Source organism: Melanerpes formicivorus, unplaced genomic scaffold (assembly GCF_026170545.1).
Source record: "Melanerpes formicivorus ecotype bairdi unplaced genomic scaffold, bMelFor1.0.p_v2 SCAF_11, whole genome shotgun sequence".
Lineage (NCBI taxonomy): Eukaryota > Metazoa > Chordata > Aves > Piciformes > Picidae > Melanerpes > Melanerpes formicivorus.
In genome coordinates, this window is record NW_027142363.1 from 11384372 (window position 1) to 11401516 (window position 17145).

A 17145-nucleotide genomic window follows, 5' to 3' on the forward strand; every position below is an offset into this window, starting at 1 on the left:
AGACTATTCCTTCCGTTTACCAACTTCCGTCCACCATGTTCCCTTTCTTAAGGGGGCAACGTCAACCGGCCACAGTTCTTTAAACATTTCAGTGAAGAAAGTTTTTCAAAATCTGACTAGATGTGCAAGCAAGTTGCACTTTAGAGCTCCTTCCCTTTTATAAACTCTATTCCACCAAAGCTTCCAGAATTGTGTTAAAATCAGAAATCAGGGAAACCTCATGAAGCTCAATAAGGACAAGTGCAGGGTCCTACACCTAGGGAGGAATAACAGCAGACACCAGTACAGGTTAGGGGCTGTCCTTCTGGAGAGCAGCTCCACGGAGAAAGACCTTGGGGTGCTGGTGGATAGCAAGTTCTGCAAGGGACAGCAATGTGCCCTTGTGGCCAAGAGAGCCAATGGTATCTTGGGATGCATCAGGAAAAGTGTGGTCAGCAGGTCTAGGGAGGTTCTCCTCCCCCTCTACTCTACCCTGCTGAGACCACACCTGGAATACTGTGTCCAGTTTTGGGCTCCCCAGCTCAAGAGAGACAGACCTGCTGGAGAGAGTCCAATGGAGAGCCACAAGGATGATTAGGGGCCTTGAGCATCTCCCCTATGAAGGGGAGACTGAGAGCCCTGGGGATGTTTGGTCTTGAGGGGAGAAGACCAATCAGTGTCTATCAATATCTGAGGGGTGGGTGTCAAGTGGAGGGGGCCAAGCTCTTTTTGGTAGTGTGCAGTAACAAGATGTGGAACAGAAGGTTCAAGCTTGAACACAGAAGATTTCACCTCAACATGAGGAGAAACTTCCTTACAATGAGGGAGCCCTGGAACAGGCTGCCCAGAGAGATTGTGAAGTCTCCTTCTCAGGAAATTTTCCAAACCCACCTGGATGCATTCTTGTGCAGACTACCCTAAGTGATCCTGCTTTTGGCAGGGGGTTGGACTGGATGATCTCCAGAGGTCCCTTCCAACCTCTACTGTACTGTGATACTGTACTGTGATCACTACAATGAAGACTTGAAAAAATGGCTTTCCATTACTGTTCCTCCTCTCCCAAGCTACATCAGACTGCCCAACAAAATTTGCTAATACTATTTCCTATGACCTTTGCCTCACTTCAGCGGTTAGCCTGTAACAACCTCAACAATATTAACTTCAGCAATATTACTTTTCTGTTATATGTTAGTACTTACTAAGCAAATCTTTGATTTGGTATTTCTGAGCAAGATCCTGCAGATCCTCCTGCAGTTGCAGGTCTTTTTCGATGATGCTCCACTTATGCAGCAGCAGCAGGATCTCTGTGTTGGAGAGAAGGCTGTTGTTCACAGTGAAACGACCCATCTCTTTGAAGGCCTCCATAACTGTAGCACGATATTCCAGCACAGAACTGAAGGTACTGAAAAACTGAGTCAGTGTGGCTGCACCCAAATTAGTCCTATAAGAAAAAAACCAAAAAGACTAAAGTGCTAGGTATTTGAAGCATGTTAATTAATAAAACAAAATAGGTACAGGTGTCTTCTCTTCACAGTCTCTATTCCTACAGTTTTCTCCTGCAGTTCATAGAATCGTAGAATCACAGAATGTTAGGGGGTGGAAGTGACCTCCAGAGATCATCAAGTCCAACCCCCCTGCCAGAGCAGGATCCCCTAGGGCAGGCTGCACAGGAATGCATCCAGGTGGGTTTTGAAAGTCTCCAGAGAAGGAGACTCCACAACCTCTCTGGGCGGCCTGTTCCAGTGCTCCATCACCCCCATTGTAAAGAAGTTTCTCCTCATGTTGAGGTGAACCCTTCTATTTTCAACTTTGTACCTGGTGTTCTTTGTCTTGTTGCTGCACACCACCAAAAAGAAATTGGCCCCCTCCACTTGACACCCACCCCTCAGATATTTATGCACTAGACATATACTTTGTTTCTTCAGTAAGCCAGTAATAGTTACCTTCATTCCCACTGAACCATTGCTTTTTCACGCCATTAGTGTTTGGCACAACAGACCATGAAACATAGTCTTTGCCCTCCTGCCTGTAAACATCAAAGGCAGTGGCACACGAGGGTGAGGTCAGAGGTCTGGAGCTTTGCCTTGGCTTCTTTATTTTGTGTGACTTTTCAACATTTGGAGGAAATAAACATAGCTTCTCCAGGCTGTGACCAAGTTATTAACACTGTTGTGTAGAGCTTTGCATGGTTTCTCCTTGCATCATTTGCTTGCACGGTACAGACACAGAAAGTCTAAACCTTCAGAGTATGAAGATCCTTGAAGGAAACTGCATTGCTAACTGCAGACTCTCATCCAGCAGAAGAAAGGTAAAACATGGCTGCTTAAAAATGGCAGGTAACTAAGGATATGCAACTTGAAAGTAACTGTGCACCAGCTGCTATTTTGTTCCTCGTGTATTTAAGCAGCTAAACCCTCACGTCAGAGAGGTCTCATCCAAATTCACTACTCTCATCCAAATTCACTACTCAGCTTTCAAAATGAAAGGGGAAAGAAGCATTAAAACTACCAGAGATTCTTCTGGGCTTAGTAAATTACAAATTGGACAGAGAATGAAATGCAAATTGATTAGAAAGAAAATAAAAGGACTCACCGAATATATTTGATTAATGTGATCAAAACATAGAGAAATTCATTCACAATCTGAACTGGAAGAAACTTCCTGTTCTCCTTGGGCTGATTCTTGCTTTTCTTCTTGCTTCCTGAATTTGTTAGCCAGAGAGTATGTAGTAAGGAAACTATTTTATTTAACAGCTTGTTTTCCAGAAACCTGAAAAACAGGAAACAAAAAGGCAAACACCTATTTGGAAAGCAGATTCTAATTAGGGACCATCCATCACTTAGAGGAGACAATACTATAGGGAGCTTTTGGAGTTGTGAATTACAAGAGGTGCCTCTCAGCCAGGGCCCCCCTGAGAATGCACCCCTTTGAAGCCCTACCCACAGAGAGGCCCTGGTTACTACCCTCCTCTTGCCATGCTGCAGCTAGGGATACAGTGATACATCATGGCCCCCATATGAGACTTGCATCTTTCATTACATAGCTCTGCCAAATATTAGTATTCAGTATCACTAAGGTTGGAAGAGACCTCAAAGATCATCGAGTCCAACCTGTCACCACAGACCTCATGACTAGAGTAGGGAGGACACTACTGCCCACTGCAGGCTTGAACTCATGAGGGTCTTATGCGCTACCAACTGAGCCACGGACAAACCCACTAATATTGTATTACATTGCCCCTACTGCCACCATTTCTTCAGAGCAGCTACACTGCTCAAGGCAGGCAGGTTCCTTACATTCCTACAGCTTTAAGTAGTAACAGCAATGCAAACAGCACAGTATCAGGAGCTGTGTGTTATTTGTTAGTCTAAGGACAGAGCGGGAGCATAGGAAGCAATCCCACTCTTGCACAGAGCCTGCACAAAGTATATTGCTCAAAAGTACAATCATGAAACAATTATTGGGTACCAGAGGCCAAATCCAGGCCTTTTCACTTCCAAGTGTACCAAATTGTACCAGAGAGATACACAACAGGTGAGCAGTAACCAGAACTTGTTCAGGAAACTTACACTGTAGACAACCCTGAATTGTGCCAATTACTGTGTAGGAGGTCCCAGGACACAATATGAATTGTGGGGTTTTGAAATGAAAGCATCCCACATGCTATGATAAGGTGCCATTTAGTTTTCTAAGTTTTGTAAGGAAGTATCTTCACCCCTCCTACTAACAACCTGAAAGCATCTGGATTTTGTTTGTAGAAATGCAAGGCAACACTCAAGAGTTTGACAAGCCCTGCCAGTATAGCCCTATGAGCCAAATGTCACAATCTCTGACAGGCCATCTCTGTACCTGTCACCCTTGTTTTCATAGTCAGTTGCATAATTATTCTACTTTGGACAGTACAATCATTCCCATTTGACTAGCATTTCCCTAATTACCTCTTTTCTAAGGTATGCACTATCCAGGTTAGGAGGCTCTGATCTCGTATCAGCTCATAGGCAGCACTGGTGACATGGGCAGCATTTTGCAATATATCCAGAATATGACTCTGAAACAGAAAACATAATTTGCCTTCTTACAAAATTAGAACATAGTCAGGATCTAACTACTATCAATCTTTCAGAAGGGCATCTGAAACCATCTGACTGGGATCTGGGATCTGATCAACTTGGAAGTTAGAATGTATTGCCAAATGCCACGTGCTCTTAGCAACCACGAGGAAGAAAAGACATTCTCTTTTCAAGGCTTCATACACAACAGATGCTGCTCCTGAACAGAAATCTTAAAGCAGCAAGACAATCTTCTCTTTCTGTCCAAGATTTTGATACCTAATTGAGATACTTTCAACAGACTGAAATTCTCAGTGTGGATGCTAATGAACATGAGAGCTTCTAGCATGTGAGTTGTCTTCCTGCTAAAACACTGTATGGGTAACATGCTGTTAGGGAATAAGGAGGCCTGAAAAAGCAAAGGCCCATGTGACTATATGAGCAACACACTATGCTCCACAAAGCAGCAGAAGTATGACCAGAGCCAGACCACCAGTTGATGAAACTGAGTGAGGTTCCATGATGGTAGGGACCTGTTCCAATTTCAGAGGACTCTGGGTTAGACATAAACAATTATTACCAACTCCACACATACACAAATTCAACAGGGAACAGGAGGATGTGGTGGGTTGAATTTCCACCCCCCCAACATTAACTTTGCCAGGCTAACTCAGCTGAAAGGAAATGGAAGCTGTACTTACAAGTAAAACTACAATCTACAAGGAAATGTAATGAATGTGTACAAAATATACAGTATTTACAGATATTTACAACAAACAAACAACATAAACCCCAACCATGGTCAAAGACCAGGAGAGCTGTCCCTCTGCTCTACCACCCCCTGTCCAAAAGGGAGAAAGGAGCAGAGAGAAAGCAGTGGTTAGGCTTAACCAGAATAATGCAGCCAAGGTCAGCAGAAGCAGATTAATCTCTCCTGAGCAAAATGAGCAGAGAAGAGAAGCCCCCAGAATGTTTTTGTACAAGCAGACTTGTGGCAGATATCTCTCCAGTGGAATAGTTTAGAATTATCTTTGGTTTTCCTTTTTATACCCAGTGGTGATTGATTTCCATTTTTCTAGTTTTCTGTGCAAAATCTGTAACCAAATTTTAAAGGCATAGCCTAAAACTACCACAGAGCACAAAGGAGGAATCAACTGCTCCTTTCTGATTTCTATGTGTGCAAGCATTTGTGGGTTTGGGTTTTCTGTGGTCTTGGGGAATTTTCAAACAAACAAACATTCTTACCTGGGAGCTCTCATCACACAGAGGACTGCTGAAAAAAGAAAGAATGATCTGGAAAATCTTCTGGTAGTTATAAAGATTGTAGCAGTATTTATCACGCAGCCCTTCTCCAAGGAATCTGAGAACCCACTCGCGTTCTGTACTGGACTAGAAGCCAAAAGCAAAGTACCACCATCAGACATTTCAAAACAAGGCCTGCACATAAGAGCACAAAAAGCCTGGCTCCCTGGGAGTGCCAGCACATTGTTCAATAGTTTTTTTCTGGATTTCTCAATTTTCATCCCTATCAAATGTAATCAGTAACATCTATCAGGAACAAATATGCACCGATAATGGAACGTTAAAAGTTGCTGTTTCTAAAACACCCGAGTTGATTTCAACACTAATAATCCAAACTCAAGACATGAAAGTCAGCTAGGTAGGGCAGAACATTTTGGTTGTGCTTACAGAGCATGCACAGCACAGCTCATTATTTCATTAGGTGCTACTAGTAAGAAAACAACAAAGAAACCCAGAAATAATACTTCTTATTCCAATATAAAACACAGATGCATCAAATTAATTACCTATGGAAGGAAAGATTTAACTGCATTTCTATGCCTTTTTTTCTATCATTTTCTGAAGATATAGTGGATACTTTAGATGAGATTCTTACATTACCTCAAATTCATAAGTGTAGAAAAGCTGGAAAAACCCTGGTACTTTCTTCAGGTCCAAATACTGGTGTGATAGAAGGAACCTGTTTACTTTTATATACATGTGGTCCTCTATAAAGAGAAACAATGGTTATTGTGGAGGAGGACAACATTCACAGCACACAACCATGCAGAAAAATACATGGAACCTGTGTTTTCCAGTGTATCAGCTGGCTGTCAGACCAGTACATTAATTACAGCAAGGAGGCCTTCTGCTCTATGGCTGATTATGTTGCCGGCCACCCTTCCTCTCCCCCAAAGTCAAAAGTTCATTCAGAGTACGCACAAAACAGGTGAGAAGATAAACTATTCAATGTGGCTCTGGTTTCAGCAAAATCATCATCAGTTCATTGACAAAACAAACATCTGCATGACGGTGAGAGGCAAATCTCTCCACATTTCAAGCCCAACACTTCACGTTAGGCAATCCTGATTTGTACCCGACAGACCGGATGTGTCAACAAGACATCCCTCATGAGCAGTGGAACAAGTTTCCCAGAGGGATTATAGAGTCTCCATTCTTGGAGGCTTTCTAGGATGGAGCCCTGTGCAAAGTGGTCTGCCCTCACAGCTGACCTTGCTTTAGACAGAGGGTTTAGCTAGAGACCTCATAAGGTCCCTTCCAAACTAAACTACTCCCTGATGCTACAATACTCCTTTGCAATGGCAACTTAGGTTGATTCAGTAGCTAACATAAAAGGACATTCAGGCCAACCTACTCTTGGTCTGCTGAACAGCACCCACACACTCAACCAGTCCTCCACCCACCTCAACCCCAATATTATGAGGAGTTAGTGGCTTCCTTCCTGATGGATCAGCCTGGATTTGCACACAGATCAAAATGGCAATTCCCAGGCAGTCTACACAAGCACCAGAAGTTTGTCTTTGAAATACAGGAGACCATACTTCATGGTTCCTGCCAGTGTCACAGCTATCTCATCTTCCAGTATCAGTCAGTGACTCACCACCCCAGGAGTTCAACATGCACAGGAGATTACAGTACCTGGCTTCAGAATCTGCTGTGCCACACGAGCAATGTAAAGGCTCAAAGAGAAGGTAAATCTGAGGTTTGGCAGCTCAATGCCATTTTGCACAGATTCCAAGAGATACAGCAACTGCAGCACAAAAGCCCAGGGAAGAAAAAGCTTGAACCATAACCCAGACATATGTAACACCAGAGTGTGAATACATCAGTAAGCTTTTAGGACATTTCATAGGCTATGAATTAAACAGCAATCCCATCAGGACTTACATTTCTACACATAACATTCCTAAGAACCATAAAAGCACATTTCCCGCCTTTTTCTGCCCATTGATTGTAACAGGAGGAAACACAAAGCAACAGAATAGAGGATAAAAAGCTTCTTTAAGCTCTCTCCCCATGCACATGTAGATGGAGGAGTAAAGCAGTGAGCAGTGACTTTCAGTCTCCATCACCTAAAATGTGTAACTTTCAGCTGAGCTCAGGCTTACCTGATTCTTCTCTCGAAAGCGAGCTCCTTCCAGATGAGAACGAAAGGAAGCCAGGACAAAGTATGCAGCTGCTCTCATGTTGGAATCATAGCTGCTGAGGGCAGCTACCGTTAGACCCAGGGCATTAACTTCAACAAACTTGTGACATGCCACTACACACTCTGTGTGGGAAAAGGGGGAAAAAAATGAATGAAAACCACCCTGTGCATTTTATTAACTTGAAGAGACTGGATGGGGTGCTTGGTGCCATGGTTTAGTTGACCTGAAGGGGAGTTGTAGACAGGCAGAGGTTAGTCTCTTCTCCCAGGCAGCCAGTACCAGAACAAGAGGACACAGTCTCAGGCTGCACCAGGGGAGAGGTTCAGGCTGGAGGTCAGGAAGAAGTTTTACACAGAGAGAGTGATTGCCCATTGGAATGGGCTGCCTGGGGAGGTGGTGGAGTCACCATCGCTGGAGGTGTTCAGGAGGAGACTTGACAGGGTGCTTGGTTGCATGGGTTAGTTGGTTGGGTGGTGTTGGATGATAGGTTGGACACAATGATCTTGAAGGTCTCTTCTGGTCTGGTCTGGTCTATTCTATTCTATTCTTAGATGGTGTTGGGTGATAGGTTGGACTCAATGATCTCGAAGGTTTTTTCCCAACCTGGTTAATGCTATTCTATTCTATTCTAGCACAGAACAGCACTATAATCCTTAACAAAACTGCTGTTCATAACTGCCAATTTCTATATCATAGTATCATAGTATCAGTCAGGGTTGGAAGGGACCACAAGGATCATCTAGTTCCAACAACCCTGCCATGGGCAGGGACACCCCACACTAGATCAGGCTGCCCAGAGCCTCATCCAGCCTGGTCTTAAAAACCTCCAGGGACGGGGCCCCAACCACCTCCCTGGACAACCCATTCCAGGGTTTCACCACTCTCATGGTGAAGAACTTCCTCCTTACATCCAGCCTGAATCTCCCCACCTCCAGCTTCATTCCATTCCCCCTAGTCCTATCACTACCTGACATCCTGAGAAGTCCCTCCCCAGCCTTCCTGTAGGCTCCCTTCAGATACTGGAAGGCCACAATGAGGTCACCTCGGAGCCTTCTCTTCTCCAGACTGAACCCCTACTATTACTTCATTGCATGCTGAAAGGTCCTTCAGCCAACAAAGGCATTCTGCAAATCACCCTGAACAGTAATTCTTCACTTGAGCTGAAATTAAAGTGGTTTGTCTCATTTGCCTATGGCAGAGATGATTCTGCCTGCTAGACCATGCAAAGTTAAGAGTAAATTCTGTGATCTCACCATTTCAGGAAAGGAGGTGCAAAGAACAAGAGGTAAAATTCTCCACAAGAATAGGCACTATGACAGGCCTGTGCATAAAAGAAACATCAGCACAGCCACTGAAAAGCCTATCTGCACTAAGAGCTTCTCTGTAACAAAACAGACAGAAAAATAATACATAAATAAGCTGTTAGCCATGCCAGTTGTTACCCTGCAGGCATGAGTGATTCTGCTGGTACAATCTTTTCCAAGAAAAGTACTAAACTGCACCCTTATGCCCTTCTGGGACAAATAAAATCCAGCAGTGAACAGCAATCAGCCAAACAGGAAACACACCCTTGAACCTAACATTTATCTTGCATAGCATTTTGCCATCATGGTTTAGAGTTTCTCATTTAAGGGCTGTGTGCTTTGGAGAACTTGCACCATTTCTACTCCATGATGGCTAGAAATAACTTGATGTAAAACCTCCAGAATATCTCCCATTCCCCAGTAATGGAATAAAACAGCACCTCAGCTGTATTTTTCCAATTAAAATGCAAATGTGCTGCAGTTCTGAGTTTAGCAACAATATTCACATGTTTTCTTATAATTCACACTAAAGGTCAAGAGGAAGTTTCTGAGAAACAAATATTCCTGTTTAAGAAGAGGCTGTAGTCTTACTGACAAGTACCTATATTTGGTCCACTGATCTCCTCCCCCCAACCACCACCCCCACACAACTAAAATATATGTATACATTTATGTATAAATCACAGATTATTTATGTCCCTGCACCAGCAGCTGGGCTGCTCCTCTCATCTTTTCCTCAACTGCCAGAACTCCTACTTCAGTTTCATGCCTTGCAGTTTCATACTCAGCTCTGCTAGTTACCAGCCAGCCAGGCAGAGGCAGGGTCTCCAGCAAATAGCACTGCCCACTGCTAGGTGAGCAGTGCAGAGGCACCACTGAACTGCAGTAGCAGATCTCTTCAGTGAGTGGGTTTACAAGTTACATCACACCAAGCAATTCCTGTGCACTTCCCTACACCACATCTCACCAAAACACATCGAGTTTAATTGCTGTAACGTGAAACAATCTCCTAGTGAGCAAAGAATCACAGAATGTTAGGGGCTGGAAGGGACCTCAAAGATCATCCAGTCCAACTCCCGTGCCAGAGAAGGACCACCCAGAGTAGGTCACACAGGAATGCATCCAGGTAGGTTTTGAATGTCTCCATTGAAGGAGATTCCTCTGAGCAGCCTGTTCCAGTGCTCCATCACCCTCACAGTTCCTTAGCATGAGATACCTCTCACACCACCAAAGCTCCTACTGATACAGCTCCAGCTATCTCTACTTCCAGGTACTGGGCAAGGCCACCACTTAACTACTAAAGTAAAAATGCTGAGAGGAATACCAAAAACAGGGCAGGAGAAAGAAAATCAGAGCCGAGTGAGACAACTAATCTATGCCTTCTGCTACCTTCTGCCTGTGGCAGAGCAGCTCCACTCTTCCCACTCTTCAGACATGATGCAAGGGTGCAAGGTAAGTAGTGGGAAATGGCCACTTTCTGCTGAATCCCAAGGGAACATGGAAAGATGATCTAAAGCTCATCTGCCTACAGAGGATTCTCCATCACTTATGGATGTCACACACAGCTCTGGCCTACACAACTACCCCTCTACAGTACAGGACCAAATGGGTGTTATACACCCTTCCACAGCAAGCCACCGCAGGGCTGCCCTTCAGACTGCAGCTCTTGAGAAGTATTAATGTATACCCTGGATGATTTTATGGGGTGGTATCACATACTGAAATCCAAGGTTCTCACTTCAGCAGTGAAATTCATGCTGGTCACAGAAAGATTTATTTGGAAAACTTTCTTCCACTGCAAACACGCAGTGGAAATATTTTCCATCCAGCTGACCTTGAAGAGTGTGTTGGACAATCAGCATAAAATAACAAGCTATTGTTAAAAAAACCCCAAATGCTCATTCTATGTCTGACAGACAGTTTGTTTAAAATACCTTGAAAACCATGATGGAAAACCTTTTCACTGATGCTTATCAGAGCTCACATTAGACAGAACTTGCTATCTACCCAACTCATGGCTTACCTTTTGCTCAGTGAGCATTAAACACTGTGCAATAAGTCTATGTTTATATACTCAGCAGTTATATAACAGCTGTGCATAGGGCACTGTGCAGCCAGTACAAAGAGCAAATAAATACAGAGGAATTGGGAATTCCAAGAGCTGCTGACATGATTTAGGAGCACCGTGGGACTTGAACTCATAAATCACTTGGGCCCTTTAAAAATGGTTTTCTTAGGACACAGTCTCTCACTCAGCATGGAGCAGTTAAGAGAATTGTTTTTCCCCTCTCCAGTTTTAGAGCCAGTCTGTATCAGGATAGCCATTGCCTCAGTTCTGCAAGAACATGATGTGCAAGAACTCCCTCAACCCCATTGCTGCCTGCACAAGCAGTGGCCCTTGCTGGCTGACTGTGTGCTGCTGAGGTTGCCCAACAGCCACCAAATCTCTCTCACCAGTTAAGGTGGTGACCTCCAGGTGGTGGGGGATGATGACAGGTGCATGACAGCAGTGCTTTTCACAACTACTACAGTCAGGTTCAAAAGACACGGGCAGGCCATGCTCTTCGTCAACAACAATCTCAAAGACCCAACATTAACTGGATTGTCTAAGATTCATCCTGTTGCAAAACACCAAATAGGTGTGGTACCTTTATTTCCTCAGCAGACTAAAAGACAGTCCTTTTTACTGCTGCCAGAATCATACAGAGCAATTTACAACTATAGCTAAGTATAAGCTAAGAAAACACAAAGCAGGTAGTGTACTATAAGGGTACAGGAGAACAAATAAGGACTGAGTATGGTTTCACTGAAAGACAGCAATAAGCCTGTCAATTGCCTTTGCTATTATTATTGCTGTGGAAAGCCAAACTCAGCTCTAAGCAGGCAGTGGTTAATCATAATCAACATAGGGAGGGAGCCAGTTATCAAATTCTTTATGATACAAGTGTCTCTTTGATCAGGGCTCTTTGGGCCTGTGAAGTAAGCAGGGATGTGTGTATGTGAAGCAGGGTCACGGCAAACAAGAAAGTGAGCCTAAATAACTAGTTTTCAAGCCCCACTTAAATCTCATCAAACTTTCCAACAATTATGAGCACAGACCTATTCATGACACATAATGGCCCCATGTATCTCAGTCTGGTAGAAAATGAGCTGGCTGAAGTTTCCCTATACTATAACCACAGCCTATGTAAGGCCAGATCTCCCATCAGTTCACTCATGGTGTCCCTCACAGAAGCCAGAATCCTTGCAGAGATTCACTCTGGTCAGGAAACAACTTCAAACTTCCCCAGCAATGGTGGCTTCTGGTTTACGCCCAGAGAACAACTCCAGCATTGCAGGACACATTCTCCAAGCTAGCTGACTTCTGCCCAGCTCCCACTGAGAGCGAGACTGAAATAAGCCTATTACTGCTCCCACAAACTTGACCACAAAGCAGTCCCAGATCAGAGCAGTCCTATCAGCTGCAGGTGAAGCACTGTATGTAGCAGCAGAAGGTACCATCCCTGCCATGCCTCTTTGGCCCATCACATTGCTGTGATACCATAGCTGATGCAGAATATGGCTCTACATACTCACTAGAAAAAAATAATACAACCTTCCAGTGAAGAATCTCCTCTCCTGACCCTTCCTATGCTATTTTACTATTACAACACTGTCTTTTCCAAGCTGTTTCCAGTTCCAGTGTAAAATCCTCTCCTCATCTTAAGCAGATCAGTCCCTCTACCTAGGGTTAACCCACTACATTTAAAAGAGCTATAAGGGAGCGCCTAGCCATCTGGAGAAGCTTGCCAGAAATGCCTGTCTGCTGCTACATTGCACTGTTTCTGAGTAGCCCAATCTCACTGGATACATTGCATTACTTGGAAAATAGCTTTTAAAAATGCAAAAACCTTTAATGCCAATTACACCTTGTTACTCTTAAAGTTGTTCTGAAAATCAGAATGCAATACAGTAGGTGGTTAACTGATACATGTCTCTTCTGTCTAAAGCCAGGCACAGATATCTTTGAGGTATCACCTCTTGAATGGAGAAACACAGAGCTACAGGTGGAGTCATGCAGCTCCTGAAGAGAGTAAAATGACACTAAATATCAAAGAGAAAACAACATTCACTTTACCTGGTCTGGTCAGTTCACAAAAGAGCTGAAGTAGAAAACAAGGATCATAGAAGTCATCAAGACTGTTGACACTTTCATCTCTATATAGTGACTTTTGCACCTCCTGAAACCAAAACCAAACCAGTATTTGTAAGGAACAACACCAATTTCTAGCTTGATTTCAAACTTCCCTAACTACCTCATCCCATTACACAGAAGCCAACACTAAACCTTGCAATACATAATGCAACGTAGGGTGAGACATGCTTGTACTTAACTCTTGCTTTCTGTATCAGGGGTCCCCCCGACTAGCACAAACAGGTATAGAAGCATGTTAGCAAACTGTGTGAAAGACTGAAGAGCCCAGTGCCAGTGGATCCTTGGACAGGCAAATTTAACAGCTGCTTAAAAGTCAAATTCTGGTCTGGCTTATACTCGTCAATCTTTACAACACTGCACAATCATACTGCTGCTAAGATGTGGTCCATATACTGCAGTTCCTTTGAAAAGTGCTCCTAAATAAGTCATTCCAGGCCTGCCATAAATTTAAATTACTCTCCTGACATAAACAAATTGCAATGTATTGCATGAATGCAAGAAAGAAATTACTCAAGTGAACATCTCTTTTCCTACATCAAAAGAATCCTGTGATGACAGGAGACGGCGATGCTGAGGGAAAGACAGAATTGTCTTCATCATCTTTTCTTGATCCAGCAGACACAGAATCTCCTCCGTGCTTGGCTGCTGCCATAGTGACTTCCCCAGACTCTTGCAAGTCTTGTGATGCTCCACAGCGGCTGGACCCCATAGCAGGATTCTGAAACATTGTTAAAAGGCATTAGTCAACGGATTGCTACCACTGAGTGAACAGCTATTGGAGAGGATATAAATCAGTATTTCAAATTTCCCTTCACTGCTACTTATTATCCTGTGGGAACCTGAAACTTGAACTCGTTTCCCTGGCAACACCTTTTACATCCATTTGAAAGCTTTTCAAATTCACTCTGAGGGTGTCTCATTAACTATTTCCTACTCTATCATTCTAACTCAGAACTTAACCTTCTCAGAAGAAAATGCTTTTCTATTTAAGCTATGAATGCAAACAACTGCATGAAGAGACAGTGATCAAGACCTGGCCAGAAAAGGCTACCTCAAATAAAATTAATACTTCAAAGCAGCATCACAGTGGTTCAGCAAAACATAAATCCTTGTTCTCCTCCTAAGCTGCTCTTTAGACCCAACTTACTTTGCCATTCAGTTAAAAGTGCTATTGATACTGTCATTCATTATGTGGGTATTGCCAGCAGCACATCTGTCAGTGGGACAGCTAAAAGGATAATATTGGTCTTCTTAACACACAGGATCTGAAGGCTGTAACAGAAGTTAGGCTCTGCTGGGTTGCATCTACGGCACTTTTCCTGAATGCTCTCTGTGTTCATTCAAACTCTTCAGTGCTGGGATCAAGTCTAACCAAGTGTCTCACTTCAGTGTACAGTATGAAATTGTTTTTACTTTAACAAGGCTACAAAATCTTGGGACCTCTAAAATCAATCTCCTCCTCCCATAACACCCTCCCATTAGCAAACACTTTCAGTAAAGATTTATGCAGGATGCACCTAGTGCCAGAGCCCTGGCTTGTGAAAGCCACTTCCAATTCCCTGCTAAGAAAAACCTTCATTTCCTGTCCCACCTTTACAGGATGGAAAGATTATCAATATTCTCAGACAAAGCTATTAGGAGTCCTTAATTCAGAGTCTAGTCCTGCCTCAACTGCCTGAGCCAGTAATCTTGCATGGTTGTTAACATTAATGCCCATACCTTACAGACAGAGAAGTGCGTTTGAGCAAGGCAGACCAAAACCACTGGTGTGTAAGAACTGTTAGTTCACCCCTGTAGTGAGTTCCCACTATGGAGAGTGAGGGACTACTAAAATGAGGGGTGGTCCTTCACCTAACCCACAGCTACACAAAAGTTTGGGTGACATGCAAGAATTACATTAAGAACAGAAAATACACAGGATAAATGTTTCCAAAACCAGCATTCACCTCTAGGTTTGACCTTGCTCACTGTTTTATCTCAGCTGAAAAGAATGCCTGGAAAAATGCCAGTTGTGAGACTGATGACTTGCAGGTAGCTAGTTGAACAAAGGAAGGTGGTCGGCCTACCTGGAATTTATGAGACTCTGATTATTCTTCTCATATAACTGAAGCAATAGCAGTATCTTCTGATCTAAGAAAACAAGATGAAACCCCAAGTCAGTCAGTCACCCATGAAGATGAAAACCAGATGCAGTAAGTAGTACATTTCCCAGGGTAGCACACTTACCTGCAGCACTCAGTGTAGCCCCATAGGCCCCCAGCAACACAGCAAGGTGACTGCTCTCACAGAGAGAAGGGCTGAGTTTCACAACTGTCAAGAGTATATCCACCAATGCCTCTGGAATAAACACACAGCTTCAGCTTCGTTGCTTCTTTCAGTTAGTGCACATATCAATACCCCAACACACATGCAGTGCTGTGCATTTGAGATCAAGAGCTATCTTCATAAATACAAAAAAAAAAACCCAACACTTTTCTTCAGCTGCACTAAAGGACAGTTATGACACATTTACTCCAAGTGGAACAACTTTACAAAAAAAAGAGAAAAAAACATGTTAAAACAGTATTTCCAAGCTGCACACACAAATGCTACTGAGAGGCAAGGTCCACAGTGTGGTGGGCCTCTAACTACCCTGCAGAAACCTTCCATATGTACACGTTTGCCCTCTGATTAAAAGGAACTGCTATACCTTATCCTATCACACCATAGTTCCCTCTTCACCCAGGAAGGCATCTTAAACTAGCTAAGGAGTTGCACAGAAGGAAGGCAGACATGGAATCATAGAAGGTTTGGGTTGGAAAAGACCCTAAAGATCACCTAGTTCCACCCCCTTTCACAGTATCACAGTATAACTAAGGTTGGAAGAGACCTCGAGGATCATTGAGTCCAACCTATCAACACAAACCTCATGACTAGACCATGGCACCAAGTGCCACGTCCAATCTCCTCTTGAACACCTCCAGGGATGGTGACTCCACCACCTCCCTGGGCAGCACATTCCAATGATGAACAACTCGCTTGGTGAAGAACTTTCTCCTCACCTCGAGTCTAAACCTCCCCTGGTGCAGCTTGAGACTGTGTCCCCTTGTTCTGGTGCTGGTTGCCTGGGAGAAGAGACCAACCCCTTCCTGGCTACAACCACCTTTCAGGTAGTTGTAGAGGGCAATGAGGTCACCCCTGAGCCTCCTCTTCTCCAGGCTAAACAACCCCACCTCCCTCAGCCTCTCCTCACAGGGCTGTGCTCAAGGCCTCTCCCCAGCCTTGTTGCCCTTCTCTGGACATGTTCAAGTGTCTCAATGTCCTTTGTCATGGGCAGGGACACCTTTCACTAGACCAGGCTGCTCAAGGCCTCATCCAGCACAGCCTTGAACACCTCCACCAAGGAGACACCCATGACCTCCCTGGGCAACTTGGGGAGCATTTATCCCCACTCCCTGCCCAGAAAACAGCATCACTGGGAGGATTTACTACCCTACAATGCAAGAAAAGAGGAGCACAATTTAAGTACTAGTTGTGGACACAGCGTAAACACAGGATTACAAACTCACTTTCCCAGGTTACTCAAGAAGTTACAGCTAGAACTTGTAAGTACACACGCTAGCTGTTGTAACTTATCAAAGTGCTTCTAGACAGGGTATTTAAACAGGGGCCATCTGTCTTGGGACGAAATTATCCACCTTTATTTTATAACTAGCTGAGAAATAGTTCAAATAAGTGATCAGGCTACTCAAAGGCTAACAGGGTATCTGTGACAGATTCAAGACCTGAATCCAGGTTTCTTTACTCCCAGTATCTGAAAAGACATGGGCTTTTCCCCCTAACATCTACAGGAATATAAAATGCATGTCAAAACAAAGCAGATCGTAAAGGAAACAGCCTGAGTGAATGCACTCTTGACACCAAGCTTCTGAATTACTAAAGTCAGCTTCAAAGAATTCACATACTGCTGCTCTGCAGAAATACATTCAAAAGGTAAAGCATATATTCAGCAGCAAAACCTATTACTTGGTTTTAATTTCACTAAACTTGTTATTTCACAAGAGCTTTGTGCTCTTTTCAGGTGACTTAAAAACTGTCAAGTGTGTTTAGGTGTTGTTGACTAATACACAGAAAATCTGTTATCAAACATGGTGCCCTGAGAATTCCCTCCCCTTTTCTTACACAGCTCC

The 17145-nt window shown here is 43.7% G+C and overlaps 1 protein-coding gene across 4 annotated transcripts in view; it reads right to left on the reverse strand.

Annotated features, from left to right (window-relative positions):
- The window catches only part of URB1 (URB1 ribosome biogenesis homolog), a 64550-nt gene that overhangs the window by 5103 nt on the left and 42302 nt on the right, over window positions 1-17145 (reverse strand). For all 4 annotated transcript variants that reach the window (XM_068144495.1, XM_068144497.1, XM_068144496.1 and 1 more), the window contains 11 exons: window positions 15203-15313; window positions 15043-15106; window positions 13511-13694; window positions 12899-13001; window positions 7439-7599; window positions 6969-7080; window positions 5931-6037; window positions 5274-5417; window positions 3918-4027; window positions 2572-2748; window positions 1179-1420 (listed from right to left, as the gene is read on the reverse strand). In XM_068144495.1, the coding sequence (XP_068000596.1) occupies window positions 1179-1420; window positions 2572-2748; window positions 3918-4027; window positions 5274-5417; window positions 5931-6037; window positions 6969-7080; window positions 7439-7599; window positions 12899-13001; window positions 13511-13694; window positions 15043-15106; window positions 15203-15313 (1515 nt within the window). The remainder of the gene's footprint in view (window positions 1-1178; window positions 1421-2571; window positions 2749-3917; window positions 4028-5273; window positions 5418-5930; window positions 6038-6968; window positions 7081-7438; window positions 7600-12898; window positions 13002-13510; window positions 13695-15042; window positions 15107-15202; window positions 15314-17145) is intronic.